Source organism: Suillus subaureus, assembly GCF_016647635.1.
Source record: "Suillus subaureus strain MN1 chromosome Unknown BJ212scaffold_8, whole genome shotgun sequence".
Taxonomy (NCBI): Eukaryota; Fungi; Basidiomycota; class Agaricomycetes; order Boletales; family Suillaceae; genus Suillus; species Suillus subaureus.
The window spans coordinates 29,784-45,652 of record NW_024538564.1 but is presented as its reverse complement, the minus strand read 5'-3'; the positions used below and the strand labels follow the sequence as shown (position 1 = coordinate 45,652).

The following is a 15,869-nucleotide window of genomic DNA, read 5'->3' as shown; positions in this document are numbered from 1 at the left end:
ATGGCATGGGTCGATTATCATGGGAGGTTTTAGGACCTAGGTTCTGTGTGCGCGACGAGAATCATGGGACGATTCAGATTGACCACTGTACTGTAGACCACCTTTGGCAATTAATGCTTCGACGCTTTCTTTACAATAACATTATTCCTACACCTACCGTAAGATCCAGGCTGAGCCGAATACCAGTGTGTAAATATGAAGTAGAGGTCACGGGGAAATTCAGATCGAACTCTCGGGCTTCCAACCACATCAATAATGTCTTCAGAAACTAGCCCACCACCTGACCCAGAATTTCTTGCTGCAGCAGCTCAACGCCGCAGTGTCACGACAGGACAAGCAATTCCTACTGCTGAACTCCTTCGACAACATGAGGAACGGCAGAAGTTTCGACGTCTGATAAATCCTGGAATCTCTCGGCCTAACTCCCAAGAAGCGGCGATGGCTTCCTTGAAGGTGTGCAATAGATGCATTAATTATCATATATGAACAACCTATCGATGATGGGCTTCTCGCAAGATATTATCAAAGATCTCTGAGAACCTGATACGAGAGCCTGAAAACCCCAAATTCCGGCAGTTTAAACCAACAAATGATACGATCAGACGGCACCTGATTGAAACTAAGGGTGCGCTCGAGTATGCAATCGAGGTGCGTTTGACTGAAGCAACTTATGTACATACCTATCTGATCTCGAGAGGATAGATGGGGTTTCGTCCGGAGGTGTGTCCCCCCTGTCAGCACCGTGCTAACATCGCTTTATCTCGAGTTCCTTGTAGGTTAAGGAGTTTCAGCCCCTCTACGTCTGGAATGAGCACAAAAGCGAAGAATTGCGCCTGGGCGCTCAAATATTACAAGAGACTATAGAACTGGCTGAGCAAAAATCAGCCAGGTCTCAGAAAAATGTGGCTGAAGCGAAGGCTGCTGCTGAGGCTGCCACACAAAAAGTACGTCATTGGAACAATTAAGTATTCAATTGTCCAGACCTCATCGAATCACAGGCTCTACTGGCTTTCATGGATGACCGCAAAACCAAGATGCTTCGTGACCAACGCGATCGCCATAATCGCGAAGTTCGAGCTCATCACTCTCCAAGTGTAGACCGCGAAGGAGCTACATCCCCTTCCTCGCCGCCCTCCAATGCAGAAATGCCAGGCAGTGGTCACGTCTTGTCGTCACCTGACCCTGTAGTAGATGAACCTCCCCCATACCGAGACTGACAGTTTTTAATCCCTGCCGATCTAATATGCTCTCATTTACGCTGACCGACGGTCAAGCATTATTGTATGAATCGATTAATTTGTAGCAACACAATATATGTACAACTCAAGACGAGGTCTAAGGAGTGGTGTTCTTTAAGAGACTTGACGCGTCAGTCTTCAAACCTAGATCTATTGCAGGGGGAAAATCAGGAATGGGAAGCAGTGAGGGCGATGGCAGTTGCGTGCCTCCCACACTGTGAGAATGATACCGGGATGAAGCTTTGGATCCGATGGTCAGATTTTTTTGATTCCAAGCAAACGTAGAAAAAAATGACATACAAGTCGATTGTTCATAAGCCCTAGCCCTTTGTAAAACAAGGCTCTGAGCGCCCTGTCGGACAGGCGACCGACTGCGTCCCAAGAGGTCTGACGGATCGTGGGGAGGTAGTGGTGGAATCATAGAGCTGCGTCGATCAAAGGAAGGGAACATAGACCTTGTGGGAGATTTTGCCCTCTCGTTGCGGTCATCTGAGGTCGATGTCAAATTGCGTCCCTGCATTATCGATGATCCAAAGGATCTCACGACTTGCGACAGCCGTGATTTAGTAGGTGATGCAGGTGGTAGTGTGGGAATTGGGAACTCCGAGACAGCTGGTACCCCTGGACTGCTGATGCGGAGAGGGGGAATTGGTGGAGTGTTATGCAACACGTGCTGTTGTCTCTCTCGCAACGATGGACTAGTCGGCGATTGCTGGTTAGAGAGGGTTACCGAACGGGAATGCGGCAGTCGAGGCATGATTTCATGTACAGAGGGTATTCGACGCCGCGGGCCACGATTGGTGTCTTCGTGTGGCTTGTCAGGAAGTGCTAGGTCTTGCACGTATCCGCTAGGTGTCCAAGTGACTCCATTGACGAAAACCTCAGCATGTAGCTGACAGTGTGTTTTCGCAGACTTTCTCCTAGCCACAAGGAGCCTAGGTGACGGTGTCACCTCGACGTGTAGTTCGGCGTGTGTCTTCCTGCGCCTTTTCGCGGATAGTGGGTGCACTGGCACATCGGTCGCCTTCTGAGATGGTTGTGTTACAGTTCCGAGCGCAGGGTAAATATCAAAGTGCGGGTAGACAGCAAGGTCTAAAATCATAATTGAGGTAAGCCAGAAAGAAAGTGGGCACGCGTACTCACAGACGTTCAAGACTGGGTACCCGTGATCCATCCTTACAGTTGACGTTCCGCTTGCAGCAGCTCTCGGGGGGATACCAGGATATAGATCGATATAGGGATACACAGATGGATCTGCTGCTGATTTAGTATGGGTAGTATTTGCAGTACACTTGAAAGACGTACAGATCACGAGATAGGGATATGAACTAGCAATTACATTAGAAATCTTTGGTTCTTCCCGGGTCACTAGTTCTGCCGCGCGGGAGGGATACAGATTGAAGTGAGGATACACATGAGGATCTATGTGCTCTGTGAGAAGAGGAGTAAGAAAGCGTGATGTAGAACTCACAGATGACCAGGAAGGGGTACGTGCTACTCGAAACGACAAGCTTGTCGTTAGTTATGTTCTCCTCCTGACTCGCTGATTCTGCCGCGCGGGCGGGATACAGATTGAAGTGAGGGTACACATCAGGATCTACATGCGTTGTAAGAAGATGACTAAGAAGAACGGAATGTGGGACTCACAAACGACAAGGAAGGGGTACGCTGGAGCGGAGAACTTGCCGGTGGTCATGTCCTCCTCCCGACTCGCTAATTCTGCCGCACGGGCGGGATACAGATTAAAGTGAGGGTACACGTCAGGATCTACATACTCTGTGAGAAGACAATCGAGAAAAGCGGAATGTAGGACTCACAAATGACAAGGAAGGGGTATGCTGAAACGGAGAACTTGCCGTTGGCCGTGTCCTCCCCCCGACTCGCTGATTCTGCGGCACGTGCGGGATATAGATCGAAGTGCGGATACACAGCAGGGTCTACATACTCTGTCAGAAAGCTTGTGAGAGAACTGGACTGTAGAACCCACAAATGACCAAGAAGGGGTACGTGCTACTCGAGGCGAAGAACTTGCTAGTTGTCAGATCCTTACCATCACGGGACGCATGTATCTGAACATGTGGATACAAGTCGAAGTGAGGATAAGCGGGAGGATCTACATGAAGCAAGTTAAGTATCGGGCAACTGCTTACTTCCACTTGAGCCAACTCACAAGGACAAATGTATGGATAAGTGCCCGCAAGGTCAACTGATACACCATCGACATTGTCCTGAAAGGAGCAAAAATTCTGAATCACTATTCACCGAATTAAGTCTTCTGCTTTACCTTGACAGACTCCTGTTGTTGTGAACCTCTGGACCTGATGTTTGGCAAGGTAGGATACAGGTCAAAGTGTGGATATACCGCGGGATCTACGACAAAAAGTTCAGTATACAGACTCAAGGGTGAAGGTGAGGTCTTACATAAATCGAATGACGGGTAATATGTAGCCAAGGTAACTTTCACACATTCCGACTTGTAGTGAGTCTGAGATCTGCTCATAGAGCTTTGGCATGTCTTGTTCAATGTCGGATATGGCTCAACAAAAGGATAAACGGAGGTATCTAACGCGCTAGTTAGTGTGACTCATACTGACAAATACTGGGTAACCCACAGATGTCTAGCCATGGATAGCGCGATGACAAGCGGACAGTGATTTCAGAGGCATTTTCAACTTCGGTTGGGGGATATACTGTTTTCAGGCTCCATGGATAGCCTGCAGGATCTGGGGGAATAAGCTGCAAGCCAGTGATCAACACGTGCATGCTCCACATACAGATATCAAGAACAGGATATTGTGGCCGAAGTTTCACTTGAACAAGCTGCGCAATCTCGTCTTCCGCTTTCCGGGGTCCGGTCACCTCGGCACTAACTTGTGGATATGGGTTCACATGAGGGTAAACAGAAGGATCTAGCGCACGTCAGACCCTGTTCAAGAAAGGGCGCAAGACAACTCACAAATAATCAACCACGGATAGCTACTTGGGAGCACCACAGATGAAGATAATTCGACACCCGGTGCCGGATAAATCGAATTGAGATTATACGGGTAAAGAGGTGGGTCTGAAAAAAGTCAGCCCAGAAAAAAGCGCGACGCTAACGACTACCCACAAATATTAAACAGAGGGTAAGCTGGAGCAAGTTCTACAACGACAGATTTTTGTGGCTGAAAGGCAGCTGTCTTTTTAGGAGAAGAAATAGCTGAGCATGCAATCGAAGGATATAAGTTAAAATGAGGGTAAACTGCAGGATCTAATGTTCGAACTGAGCATCACCCTAAAATCCAATCAATACGACAACTCACAAATTTCAAGTATAGGATAACCTCTAGCGTCGCTGAGGCCGCTGTTCACCTCTGCGCACGCGGGATAAATATTGAAATAAGGATAGGAAGCTGGGTCTACTGAAAAGTTAGCAACACTCATTAGTCACAATCAATGACGGCTTACAGGTGTCTAGACTAGAATATTCGGACTTCAACCCTCGACTGAGCGAAACCAGCATGGAGTTGTTAGGCGGTGCACCGTTAACTTCATGCCACGGCCCAACGTTGAACCAGGGCATGCCAACCCAGGGATTTGAAGAGGTGCTGAGCTGCAACTCCAGGTCACCCTTGTCCTGGGAAGCGTGAATATCGAACCAAGGCCATGCCCGGATAGCAGGCACGATGGCCCAGGGGCTTTGAGAAACCCCAGACTCTGCACAGTCAAGTTCGGACCAAGGCCAAACTTGAACCCATGGCATTCCAGCCCAAGGATTATAAGAAGTAGTTGATGGAAGTGTCACCGCTTTTGTAACATCGAACCATGAAGACGATGAAGCAGACATGCCTGCCCATGGGCTGTATGACTCCATTGCCGGTGATACGTTTCTAACCTTGAACCATGGCCAGACCTTGTGCCAGGGAGCTCCAGAGGCTGGACTTGCTAAAGTGTCTTCCAGCATTCGGTGAGCAATGTCTGGGGACGGCAAGCGATCAATGCTGGCCACATCTGACCGCCAATCATCAGCAGGCCCCCAGCTGGTGGCCGTAGCGGGGGTCAGGGGCGCGCTCTCAAGCATACGTTTACCAATGTCAGGCGAAGGTAAACGATCGATGCTTGACACATCCGAAAGCCAATCATCATCTGGAGGTCCCCAGCTGGTTGCTGTAATTGGTGTCAACAGCACAGATTCCTGCATGCGACGATCAAGATGGACAGAAGGAAGGCGGTGGGAAGACGATGGAGAATGCAGAGGTGGACTAAGTGGCCCAGCGGATGTGACGGACCAGGCAAAGTCTGCCAAATTCAGAGGCTCCTGGACTCCTGCCTCTACCTCTAAGGGGTACTCATCCGTAGCCTCGATCGCCGCAGCACCCAATGTAGCATCAGGGATGGGCTGGTATGACTCCGTCATTGACGCAGGATCCAAGAGTGCGCTCGCTCTCCATGAATTGACTCGCCGACGGAGCTCGGCTTTCGACGTCTGCGGAACGGCAGATTGTGGGATAGGAGACAGTTGATGCGCAACATGGTTTGGAGGTGGAGAAATTGCTTGCGATGCTTTGTACGAATCCTGGAGGGCAGTAGAATCTAGCCGGTCAAGGAGAGAGAGTTTCTTGGGCGCGTGACGGATGGTTATAGGCCTTGAATTTGACTGAATGGTCTGATTATCCCAGCGGTCTTCATTCACAATGTGCTCCTCTGCAAACGTAGTCTTGCTGTCACCATGCAAGTGCAGTATAGATGCATGGGACTGCGGAGCAGGAACAATGGTGTCGTCACGCAGTGTGCCGGCAAGCCAGGCATCGAACCAGCGAGCTTTGTTGGGGTCGATGTCGAATTCTATGCGACCACCGATAGATAGTTGTTGGGAGCCATTACGTGACTCGGTGAGATGTGCCAATAGGTACTGCCAGGCATCGTCAGATATGCGCGGCGTCATGGTGATACCATTTTCAGTGATATGGTGGTAGAGACACAAGCCCACGGTGCTCGGGAAATTAAACTCCCGTGCGATTGCAGTGAGTTGCCCGTACATCTAATCCCAAAGTTAGAACACCCATTGCTCGGTAGTTGGGACTACCAACCGTAGGGAATAGGGGCATAAGGATCCCTTGAGATAAACGATCACGAGGTCCCATGGACAGCACGTTGCCCAGTTGACCATGATCCACAAACTCTGGTGGAGGAAGAACGACGATCAAAGACTTTGAGGCCCGTGAAGGGGTTCGGTCGCGGTTATCTCGCACTCCCGAGTTCTGGTATGACAAAGTGGACGTCCTGCGAGATTGGAATCTAGAACGCTCTGGAAAACTCAAAGCAGAATGCGTCAGCTGTTCCAGCTCGGCGCCGGCGACGAGAGAAGCTGGTGGCAGTTGAACAGGTAAGGATTCTTGATCGGTCTCCGGTGGGCTGAGAGGAAGTGGATGATTATTTCGGGAGGAATGAATAGCTGGCATGGTATGGTAGTATGGGTGGCTAGCAAATTGAGACATTGTTCTGATGTCCAGAAAAATTAGCGACACTGAGCACAAGCTATTGATCACAGGAGACCGTTGGCTCTGCAAAAACCGAGGTCAGTCTAGGCGGCTGGAAATCAAGTCGCTGGCTAGCAGCGAAGAAGCCTGCGGGAGAAACGTGAGCGAGTACGATAGATAAAACGGGTATAAGTATGCAGTACGTAGCACGAGGCTATGGGAGGAACAGGAGAGTAAGTTCTCAGCGGGACCTGAGTGAACAGCCCGGGATTGGATCACAAGAAAGACTGTGTAAATTGTCAGGGCGACCGTGTCAATGATTCTAAATTTCTAATTGAGCCATGCCATCCCGTTTGGACGGTGAGAGTATGTTCACGGAGTAGCTCCAAGATTCATACCATTCCTTCAAACGGCTTCCCTCCAGTCTGTCCACGGTGAACCTGGTAAAGCATGAGCTGAGTAAGAATTTCCGAAGCAAACCCTACCAGGGAATTCCATGCTGAATCTGACATGGCTGTTCCACATGATGATAATCAATGATAGCCGTCGACCCCGGTTGCGATGCAAGCACCAGATTCTTGAAGTTCGGCACCGCCACTTGCACGCCCAGGATTATTTCCTTTTATGATTTCAAGCTCTTTGACACGGAACTATAATGGACTCTAGACTGGCACAATTCGCAGCTCTCAACCAGAAGGACAAAGCTCCAGCCTATCTATCTCTGGTGTCAGAAATCCTCGCTCGTCAAGATCAGTCTCTCATAGCTCCTGATCTTCATACGTTGGTGGAAACAGTCGTCCAGGGTGTAGGCATCGTCGTCGGAAGACAAGTCCTCTCTGAACTAGTCAGGAACCTTGGTACCGGAAGCATATCAGATCACAACCTGCGGAAACGCGTCGTAGAGGAAACTCTCAACACGCTTCAGCCACGAATCGTAAGCTATGAGGAGCAGGTGTGTTTGCGTGATTGCCCCTGAAGATGCTGTTCGATAACATGTTCTGCAGGTTAACTCTTTACGCTTTCAACTCGCAGATTTACTAGAAACAGAAGAGGAATGGAGCGAAGCCGCTCGTGTCCTTATGGGAATATCTTCTCGGTGAGCCTCGCTCATCTAAGTATAGTCCCTATGTGCCCCACTCATCTGAGCCTGTGGCAGGTCGCTACCAGACGAGGAAAAATTCCGTGTGAATATCCGGATAGTAAGGTTGCTCCTAGAGGACGAGGATTCTGTTCAGGCGGAGACTTACTACAATCGCGCCGCTTCCCTTTCCAATTCGACATCAGACCGAGAGACACAACTTCAGTTCAAGCTCTGCCAAGCCAGAATCAGTGACTATGCACGGAAGTTCCTCGAGGCCGCAATGCGTTATCACGAGCTGAGCTGGCTTGCCGAGATCGACGAAGAAGAAAGAAAGGAGATGTTGTAGGTCGCATCTAGCGATATCTGTACCCTACTGACAACACTAGGTCGGCTGCAGTGACTTGCGCAGTCCTGGCCCCAGCTGGTCCAAACAGGTCGCGCGTGCTTGCTTCACTGTATAGAGACGAGCGTTCTGCTAATTTACCCTCATACAACATCCTGTCTAAAATGTTCCTCGACCACATCCTCCGCCCAGCTGAGATCAGAACCTTCGAGGAGCGCCTTCGCCCTCATCAATTGGCAAAGATTGCTATTTCTTCCAATGATCAGCTTGCCTCGACTATCGACGACGACGACTCTGCCGAACCGTCGACAAGTACTCGCAGGGGGCCATCAACCGTTCTTGATCGAGCGGTTATGGAGCACAATCTATTAGCGAGCTCAAAAATCTATAACAACATCACTTTTAGAGGTCTCGGTGCTCTCCTAGATCTAGCACCTGGAGCCGCAGAGACAATGGCACGAAAAATGATAGAGCAAGGACGTCTGAAAGGGTCGATTGATCAAGTCGATAAGCTCATCTGGTTCGATGCAGCAAGAGAGGAAGATGACGCTCAAGGCAAAGCAGGTGGTCTCGGTGACGTTGAGCAGATAAACGAGGATACTGGTGCTCCGTTCACTAAGCGGTGGGACCTGCAAATTCGCATGACAGCAGCAAGTGTACGTTCCGGGAGTCCCCTCAGATAACCCTCGAGCTGATTTGATTGGCAGGTGGAAACTATTGTGCAACACTTGGCTGAGAAGGGTCTTGTCCAACAACCAGCAGTTACAGCATGAAATGGGTTGCAATTCTTGTAAACTACGATGTGTAGTTGGTGCCATGCATACAATGTCCAGTACATTATAATCAACCATACCAATGAGATATGTTATACGAGCCCGTTTTCCAATTTGCGACGCTTCTTGGCTCGCTCCCGTTTGGTCTCTAGCTCATGCCATTCACCTTCTAAAGTGGACAGGCTGTTCAGAGAAAAAGAAACGTTGAACAACTTGAAAGGCGCAAAAAATGAATCACAACGTACTCAACAGGCAATTCAGGTGGAGGTTGCTCTTCCTTGAAGTAGGGAGCTTCAAGAGCCTCAAGGGCAGTAACTCTCTGCGTCGGATCATAAGCAAGAAGCCGCTCAGCTAGGTCGAGGGCTGCGGGCGATAACCATCTAAGATCAAAGCGAGCTCATCGAATGTCACATCGTTGTACCTGCATATGGACGCACCGAGAGAATAGCTCGCGGAAATGACCATGAATCACATCTTTCGGCTTCACCAGCTCATACCATGGCAGTGCGGTGAGCCCTTGCCATCGCTCAGTAGACGGAGTTCCAAGAATACGGTAGATCACGTCCAACTGATGGATTTCATCATTGCCCTGAAACACAGGTTTCTTGGTGAAAAGCTCTAGCATGATGCAGCTGGACAACACCATCAGTAAAGGGCGGTGCAAGAAGGCACGAGCAAAGCATACCCTGCACTCCACATATCAACTTCCGGCCCATATACCGTAGCACCGAAGAGCAACTCTGGCGGTCGATACCATAAAGTGATGACACGATTTGTATAATCACTTCGCCGGCGTTTCTGGTAAAAGCGCGCCAGACCAAAGTCGGCTAGTTTCAGCTCCCCTCGGTTATTGATAAGAATGTTGGAACCCTTGATATCACGGTGGATGACGCCTTTGCGGTGCAGATATGCCAGGCCAGCAAGCATTTGGCTGCACAGTGACTTCAGATTGGCCTGCGAAAATGAGAACTGCGTCTGAGATAAAACCCCTGTGAGGTCATGGTCCATGTACTCGAACACCATGTACACAGATCCTTGAAAAAAGGAATCAGTGTGATGAGGCAGCAATAGATCCCAAAAAAGTTACCATTTGATACCATCATCTCGTAAAGGCGGACGACGTTCTGATGTCGTAAGGACTGCAGTAGTTTGATTTCTCGCATGGCAGTAACTGGAAAGCCATCTTTTTCTGCTTCCATGCGGATTCGCTTGAGCGCCACGTGGACATTGGTGATGACATTGCGAGCCTTATAAACCTTGCCGAATGTGCCTTCGCCAACTTGGGAGACAATGGCATAGAGGTCCTTGCAGGTCGTCCCCGATGGAGAGGACGGTCGTGGCGTGCCTTCCGCGTCTGGCTCCACTGTATGCGACTGTTGGGCAGGACTGACGGAAACATCACCACTGCCTGGCTTCGGCGCAATGGAAGCCTTCAGCGACTCGTTGACAGCTGAAGGCAGGACCTGCATAGGCTGGGGAACTAGAGGTGTTCTTGTAACGGGCTCGCGAGGACCAGGGACTTGTTGGAATGGCAGGGACCGTGGGAGGATACTTCCGCGCACATCTTCATCTCTATTGGTCGCACCTTCATCGCGAGCACGCTTCGCAGGGACTTCTGAATGAATCTTTGGGGGGGTAGGGGATTTATGTTGAGGGGCGGGGCCAGCTTCATCGTCGTCTTCGTCGCGTGGGAAAAATAATTTAACCGCTGAACTAGGCTCCCCAATGGGCCTAAATCCTGCCTTCGAGGTCTTTCGGATTTTAGGAGAGTCATGATCAGCCAGGACAGATGCGGATGATGGATGATAGCTGATGGGAGAATCGTCTAGATGGTGTTTCGTAGACGTTCGTGGAACCTTGGCTGGAGGAGGCATTTGCTCAGCAGCCGGCGAGAAATGTCGACGTCGCTGCAAAATAATCAGCACCTATCTGAGGCCGCATTGAGTGTGCTTACATTGCCTTGCTTTCCATTCGTTCTCGTCTTTCCATTGGGCCGCGATTCAGATTCCCTTGAGGTAGGGAGAGGACCACCATGTGGTTGTTGGATGGTGGTTTGTGATATAGACAGTGATATATCGTTGATAGAAGTTGCAGGTGGTAAACGGTGTTTAGGTTTGGGCCGGTCATCCATACTCCGGCTGGAACTTCTGCTTCTGCTCCGGCTTACAGACGAGGCCGACGAAGGGCTGCGTCGACGCCCTCTACGCATGGTCCAACTACGATCGGACGATCCAGGGGAGTACGACTTCCAACTTTGGGCTTCCCTGCCAGTTCGTCCCCTGTCAGTGGGCGTCCGGCTACGCCGCCGGACTGGACTGTAACTATGTTGCTGCGATCTTGGAGACAAGGACCTTGAGTGCGAACGACCTCGCGAAGACATACGAGAGTAGTAAGAATCAGGAGAGCGTGAGCGCGATCGTGTCCCCGCAGGTGACGGTGATCTGGAGGGTACCGGTTTCGGTTTGGCAGGGGAGATGCGAACAGGTTTGGCAGGCAAGGGATGGAACTCCCGTCTCTGCCAGCTGTAGACAAAACAACATGAGAATGCGAGAGATAACACAATATAAAACATAAAGCACTTGTTCAGGTCATCGTCATCGTCATTTCGACGCTGCTCCCTCTCCCGCTCTTTATCTCTCTCCTTCTCCATCCGAATACGATTTTTATTCTGATTTTTCTTGTTTTTATTCTTGTTTCCGTTATTGCGATTGCGATTGTGCTTGCCCCCTTGGTCGGCGCCACGCGCTTGCCATCCGGGACCAGGCTCCCAAGACCGGTCATCTTTGGGTGGTTCCTCCTGCACATCCTGCGTCCGAGGTTGCCTGTCTCTGCGAGTGTCCCAACCATTGTCTCGCTGTTGAAATTTTCGATTATTACGACGGCGGTTGTGGTGATGGCTTGTCATTATTAGGATGATGATGATTGTCCCCCCGATCATCCTCCCCCATCTGTCGTCCGGTTGCCAGCCGTGGCTGCGACCTCTATCCGTATATGAAGTAGATGCTCCCCAATTTTGTTGTTCCGAAGAACCTTGGTTGGTTGCCCATTCCCTACCCTGGTGGTTCCAATCGTGTTTAGGACGCACGGACCACGGTGGATCATCATCGTGGAGGTCGTAACTATCTCTGCCACCACGATGATGGACATCGGACGAACGGGAGTGAAAACGGTCAGGTGCTACCAGTGAGTCAAAAGCTGGAGGAGGTTCCCAACTCATGTCAGAGAAATTTCTGGTTGCGAAAGGGACGTAAGAGTCTCTTTGTTGATGACGAGAGCGAGAATAAGCTTCAGACTGGGTGTCTTCAACCCGTGAGACATGCAGAGGCGGTCCATCGTCCTCGACGTCGTCGATTTTGCCACGCTTGCGCCTCGATCTGGTGTGAGAAGTGTGCATGGTTAGTTTTCAAATGTCGGCGTTGAAGCGCTTGAGAGGTGGGTGAGACGGGTGGTAGAAGCAAAGACGTGACGTGTTGTTTTGAACGGGCGAAAAAGGACGTCCCGTTGCAGTTGGTGGAAGATAGACTGAACAGGCTCGGGAAAAATGAATGCAAAACGAACGCTCAAATCACACAGAATGACACCAGGGTAACACTGAAAGCAAAAAGACGAGATTAACGTCCACAAAGCAGTAGGCAGCGTGATTGAACACAGAGAGCAAAGGGTCAGCAGGAGCCTTTCGGGTGCAGGGCGCAAGATAATTGAACTTACATAACAAGGAGAAAAACAAATCAGCAGAGGTTCGCAGTTATACCATTGACCATAGGTTCAGTTTTTGAAAGGTCCTGCGGGAGCCCTGAAGTGATGAAGTATGCTTCCAGTGCTCCGTCCGATTTGTGTGGTGCCACGGCGGCAGTGAGTCAAACAAGAGTGGCCTAATGATCCACTCCCGAGTAATACACGACTCAAACATCAATTCAAAGTGACATCTGAAACGCCAGAGCGACGAAAAGCCAGGAAATGAATACTTTCACTTGATAGAGACGCCAAATGATATGGCCGTATCTTGAGATGTAGCAAAGCTACCACGTATTCCTAGTTCAAGGTTGTATGTTGCAGAACTTAACTTCAAATTGTCAATGAGCCACGACTTTGGCCTCATGTGTGTGATATGTCCACCACCTCCGAAACCAAAATTATTCGTAAGTACTGTATATATACTACTCATACAACAGATAAATCTTTCATTGATTTATGCACTGCGTGAGCTGCGCCTCCGACTGCTCCCCTCCACCATCTCGGATGCTCTGTAGTGCCTGTTCATAGTTCAGGAGGAGACGTGCGAATTGCAGCTCCGCACCGCCACTCAAATCCGTCCTTAGTGTACGACGCGCATTGGTCTTTTTAATCGTTTCAGCATCGTTCCATCTCGAGAATGATGGCACTCCACGAGCTGGGGCAAATAACTGCGAGAAATGAGACATCATATAATAGAAAGCATTCAGGATGCGCACCTTGACTGTCGTATCGATCCCACTGACAGCAACCAGAGGCAAGTGCGGGTGGCTTTCAATCACATTGACTACTTGTTGGTCGCCTTCGAGAATATCAACAAGCTCCCCAGTCGACTTCCGCCAGATGAAGAAGTTGCCATCATCTGACCCTGAAGTTACGAATTCGTCATGAGGCCCTAAAAAGTTCACTGCAGATGATATTCAATATCAATCAATACATCTACATCAACCAGATCGCACCGTCTTTGATTGTTTCGATATTGCAGTGCCCAGTAAACCGCGTACGCGGATATACCACAGGCACAGCCTGATGTGAATCTGTGTCTTGGAGGATGAACAGGCGGTCACCCTCATCGTCATCGTCATCGTCATCGTCATCGTCATCGTCATCGTCATCGTCATCGTCATCGTCATCGTCCTCGTCCTCGTCATCGTCCTCGTCGTCGCCATCTTCGTCATCTTCTTGCGATGGATCATCAATGTCGTTCATTACATTGTCTGCAAGCATTGATTCCAGTTGATCCTCGAAAATCATCTCCACGTCCGGACCAGTTAAAGGTTCACTGTGTGAAGACGGCGACTTCGTCGTGCTGAGCTGTCTCCGCTTCGCGTTAGGCGTGAGGATCGAGCGTGGACCTCGCTTGTCCTCGAAAATTTCAGGCTCGTCTCGCGTCGAATAAAGAAACACTCCGTCCGAGTGATATGCTACGAAGCGTTGGCTGCATCAATCCTCATGACATACAGTCAAGTAAATGGACATACATAACAACACCTGACCTGACGTTCAGCAAACCTTCATACTGCGAGATTAAAACAACTCACCTCATGCCCATTCCAAGCGGACATCCGCGCACCAGTAATTTGTTCATATCCCTTTCTTTCTCCCTTTGCACGTGAGCGGCGTCCAAACCTCCTGACGCACGTTGTTGCACTGTCTGCATCAGGAGGTACGCCCCACTCTGCATGCAAGTAACGACCCGCATGCCTGCGGTCGAACAAGTGCGCCTAAGGATCGCAATTGTGAGAAAAGTCCAAGAATAGTGAATCCCACAAAGCGGAGCAAGGGAAATTACAGACAAAAGAGCACCACCACTAAGCCAATGATGTTTCCCAGGCACATCAACTTCAAACATATCAAGAGAGACGGCAAGGAAAAAATATCAAATGACAAACACGCACATATGGCGATTCACCACCTACAACGAACTGATACGGTGTAAGCGGTGAAAGTGCAATTGTTGAAAGCTCGTGTGGAAGAGTCACCAGCGGTGCGGGGCACGCGCCTGATGTACATGAATGTGATGTACGCAAATCGTGTTGACGTACTTGGCCATCCTGAGTATCTAGTCAATAAAATTTAGAACCCAACTAGAACACACGCCACCTCGGCCACGGTAAGGAACAGATCAGGGCTATCCTCAGTGATGATGCGTTTCGTGCGCCCAGCGTGGCAGCGCAGTACGCGAATACACGACTCCCGCGTGGTATACTCCATTTCGCTTCCCGTAGGCGAGTGTCCCACCGCTTCGCCCACGTCGAACACACGGACTTGCTGGTCTCCAGAGACGGTCGCACTACCAATATAGTTATGGTCATATCGAAAGTGAACGCAGTCGAGACTTACATCCTTGTGGAAAACGGAAGCATCTGCACGTTGAAGACATTCTGCGTATGACCCGTGTTGATTACACTCTGGCACGCGAATGGATACTCTTCCTGACTTGCAGCATTGGACGATTTCTCAGCCGAGTTTGCGGTCACACTCGACGAGTGGTCTAGACCGGAGCTACCAGATGCGTCCGCGCCAGTAGAACCTGACGGGTCCATTCGCCAGACTCGAATCCTATCATAATGATATTACAAAGCACATATCTAAGTCATTAATCCGAGTTGAGAACTTGCTGAGCACACGCACTTGGTATCGTCCCCACTGGTAATTAACAGCTCTCCATCCTGCGCCCAGCTAACCGCGTTGACGCAGCTACGTAATGTAAGAGCGATCATAAGAACAGGTATGACCTCCGAGACCAGGCCCAAAGCAATTCACCATCCAGTCGCCAGCCATCGGGGTTGGACGATGAACAAGACCTGTCAAATAAGATGACGCACCCACTATGTCCCCAGTTTTCTCCTCCAAGCACGCCCACCCTATCTAGCCTTTCGCTTAGTGCACGTGCCACTCGCGCGCGCTTTAGACGGTTGACAGGTGCACATTTCAATGTGGAGGGTGTACGAAGGGACGAAGGAGAACGTAGGTGTAGGTCGTCAAGATCATCGGTGTCGTCCATGTTCGATAGAAATGGATCTTTGGATGGGAATTTACTGGCAAAGACGATAGACTTGTAGCTAGCGCACGCATTGCGCTGTGCATACTCCTGTCGTGTCATGTGATCCATACCGCCTACTATGATTCCAGTCTGTTACACAATTTTTGGATAAAGATTCACCATCATTGTTTATACGCCATGCGGTGCATCGGATCAACATATTATAACTGTACAGCAGAGCATCGCAATAGCAGGTA

The 15,869-nt window shown here is 49.9% G+C and overlaps 6 protein-coding genes across 6 annotated transcripts; 2 read left to right on the top strand and 4 right to left on the bottom strand.

The window, feature by feature from the left end:
- Nucleotides 1-231: 231 nt before the first annotated feature.
- Nucleotides 232-1,309, top strand: BJ212DRAFT_1338269 (uncharacterized protein). The gene is made up of 5 exons (XM_041335007.1): nucleotides 232-453; nucleotides 517-648; nucleotides 703-720; nucleotides 777-944; nucleotides 999-1,309. Exons 1-5 carry the CDS (start codon nucleotides 256-258, stop codon nucleotides 1,215-1,217), a joined length of 735 nt encoding a protein of 244 aa, XP_041195423.1. The 5' UTR covers nucleotides 232-255; the 3' UTR covers nucleotides 1,218-1,309.
- A 26-nt stretch (nucleotides 1,310-1,335) lies between these two features.
- BJ212DRAFT_1478299 (uncharacterized protein) lies at nucleotides 1,336-6,715 on the bottom strand (the record flags this gene model as incomplete). Its single annotated transcript, XM_041339687.1, has 17 exons — nucleotides 1,336-1,478; nucleotides 1,539-2,330; nucleotides 2,382-2,492; nucleotides 2,544-2,660; nucleotides 2,710-2,835; nucleotides 2,886-3,005; nucleotides 3,056-3,175; nucleotides 3,226-3,351; nucleotides 3,409-3,466; nucleotides 3,523-3,608; nucleotides 3,660-3,800; nucleotides 3,851-4,147; nucleotides 4,195-4,299; nucleotides 4,348-4,488; nucleotides 4,541-4,636; nucleotides 4,686-6,258; nucleotides 6,308-6,715. The coding sequence occupies 17 exons, from the start codon at nucleotides 6,713-6,715 to the stop codon at nucleotides 1,336-1,338; spliced, it is 4,560 nt and encodes a 1,519-aa protein (XP_041195422.1).
- Nucleotides 6,716-7,352: 637 nt separating this feature from the next.
- On the top strand, nucleotides 7,353-8,804 carry BJ212DRAFT_1297618 (uncharacterized protein; the record flags this gene model as incomplete). Its single annotated transcript, XM_041332621.1, has 4 exons — nucleotides 7,353-7,649; nucleotides 7,702-7,793; nucleotides 7,854-8,120; nucleotides 8,165-8,804. 4 exons carry the CDS (start codon nucleotides 7,353-7,355, stop codon nucleotides 8,802-8,804), a joined length of 1,296 nt encoding a protein of 431 aa, XP_041195421.1.
- Nucleotides 8,805-8,986: 182 nt separating this feature from the next.
- On the bottom strand, nucleotides 8,987-10,363 carry BJ212DRAFT_1266902 (Pkinase-domain-containing protein; the record flags this gene model as incomplete). Its single annotated transcript, XM_041330617.1, has 5 exons — nucleotides 8,987-9,077; nucleotides 9,140-9,274; nucleotides 9,332-9,526; nucleotides 9,580-9,928; nucleotides 9,982-10,363. The coding sequence occupies 5 exons, from the start codon at nucleotides 10,361-10,363 to the stop codon at nucleotides 8,987-8,989; spliced, it is 1,152 nt and encodes a 383-aa protein (XP_041195420.1).
- Nucleotides 10,364-10,665: 302 nt separating this feature from the next.
- BJ212DRAFT_1001329 (uncharacterized protein) lies at nucleotides 10,666-12,597 on the bottom strand. The gene has a single exon (XM_041328816.1). The coding sequence runs from the start codon at nucleotides 12,286-12,288 to the stop codon at nucleotides 10,813-10,815; it is 1,476 nt and encodes a 491-aa protein (XP_041195419.1). The 5' UTR covers nucleotides 12,289-12,597; the 3' UTR covers nucleotides 10,666-10,812.
- Nucleotides 12,598-12,937: 340 nt separating this feature from the next.
- On the bottom strand, nucleotides 12,938-15,454 carry BJ212DRAFT_1001608 (WD40-repeat-containing domain protein). Its single transcript, XM_041328818.1, has 9 exons — nucleotides 15,261-15,454; nucleotides 14,970-15,188; nucleotides 14,730-14,919; nucleotides 14,525-14,680; nucleotides 14,168-14,350; nucleotides 14,108-14,117; nucleotides 13,586-14,050; nucleotides 13,346-13,533; nucleotides 12,938-13,297 (listed from the first exon to the last, which is right to left on the bottom strand). Exons 1-9 carry the CDS (start codon nucleotides 15,347-15,349, stop codon nucleotides 13,076-13,078), a joined length of 1,722 nt encoding a protein of 573 aa, XP_041195418.1. The 5' UTR covers nucleotides 15,350-15,454; the 3' UTR covers nucleotides 12,938-13,075.
- Between the last annotated feature and the right edge of the window lie 415 nt (nucleotides 15,455-15,869).

Excerpts from the sequence above, each read along its gene's own strand:
- BJ212DRAFT_1001329 (XM_041328816.1), bottom strand. The coding sequence starts at position 12,288 with ATGCACACTTCTCACACCAGATCGAGGCGCAAGCGTGGCAAAATCGAC.
- BJ212DRAFT_1338269 (XM_041335007.1), top strand. The coding sequence starts at position 256 with ATGTCTTCAGAAACTAGCCCACCACCTGACCCAGAATTTCTTGCTGCA. Across the intron at positions 454-516 it reads CGGCGATGGCTTCCTTGAAG|ATATTATCAAAGATCTCTGA; the intron begins GTGTGCAATAGA and ends GCTTCTCGCAAG. Across the intron at positions 945-998 it reads CTGAGGCTGCCACACAAAAA|GCTCTACTGGCTTTCATGGA; the intron begins GTACGTCATTGG and ends ATCGAATCACAG.
- BJ212DRAFT_1001608 (XM_041328818.1), bottom strand. The coding sequence starts at position 15,349 with ATGATCGCTCTTACATTACGTAGCTGCGTCAACGCGGTTAGCTGGGCG. Across the intron at positions 15,189-15,260 it reads ACCAGTGGGGACGATACCAA|GATTCGAGTCTGGCGAATGG; the intron begins GTGCGTGTGCTC and ends TCATTATGATAG. Across the intron at positions 13,298-13,345 it reads GGATCGATACGACAGTCAAG|TTATTTGCCCCAGCTCGTGG; the intron begins GTGCGCATCCTG and ends CATTTCTCGCAG.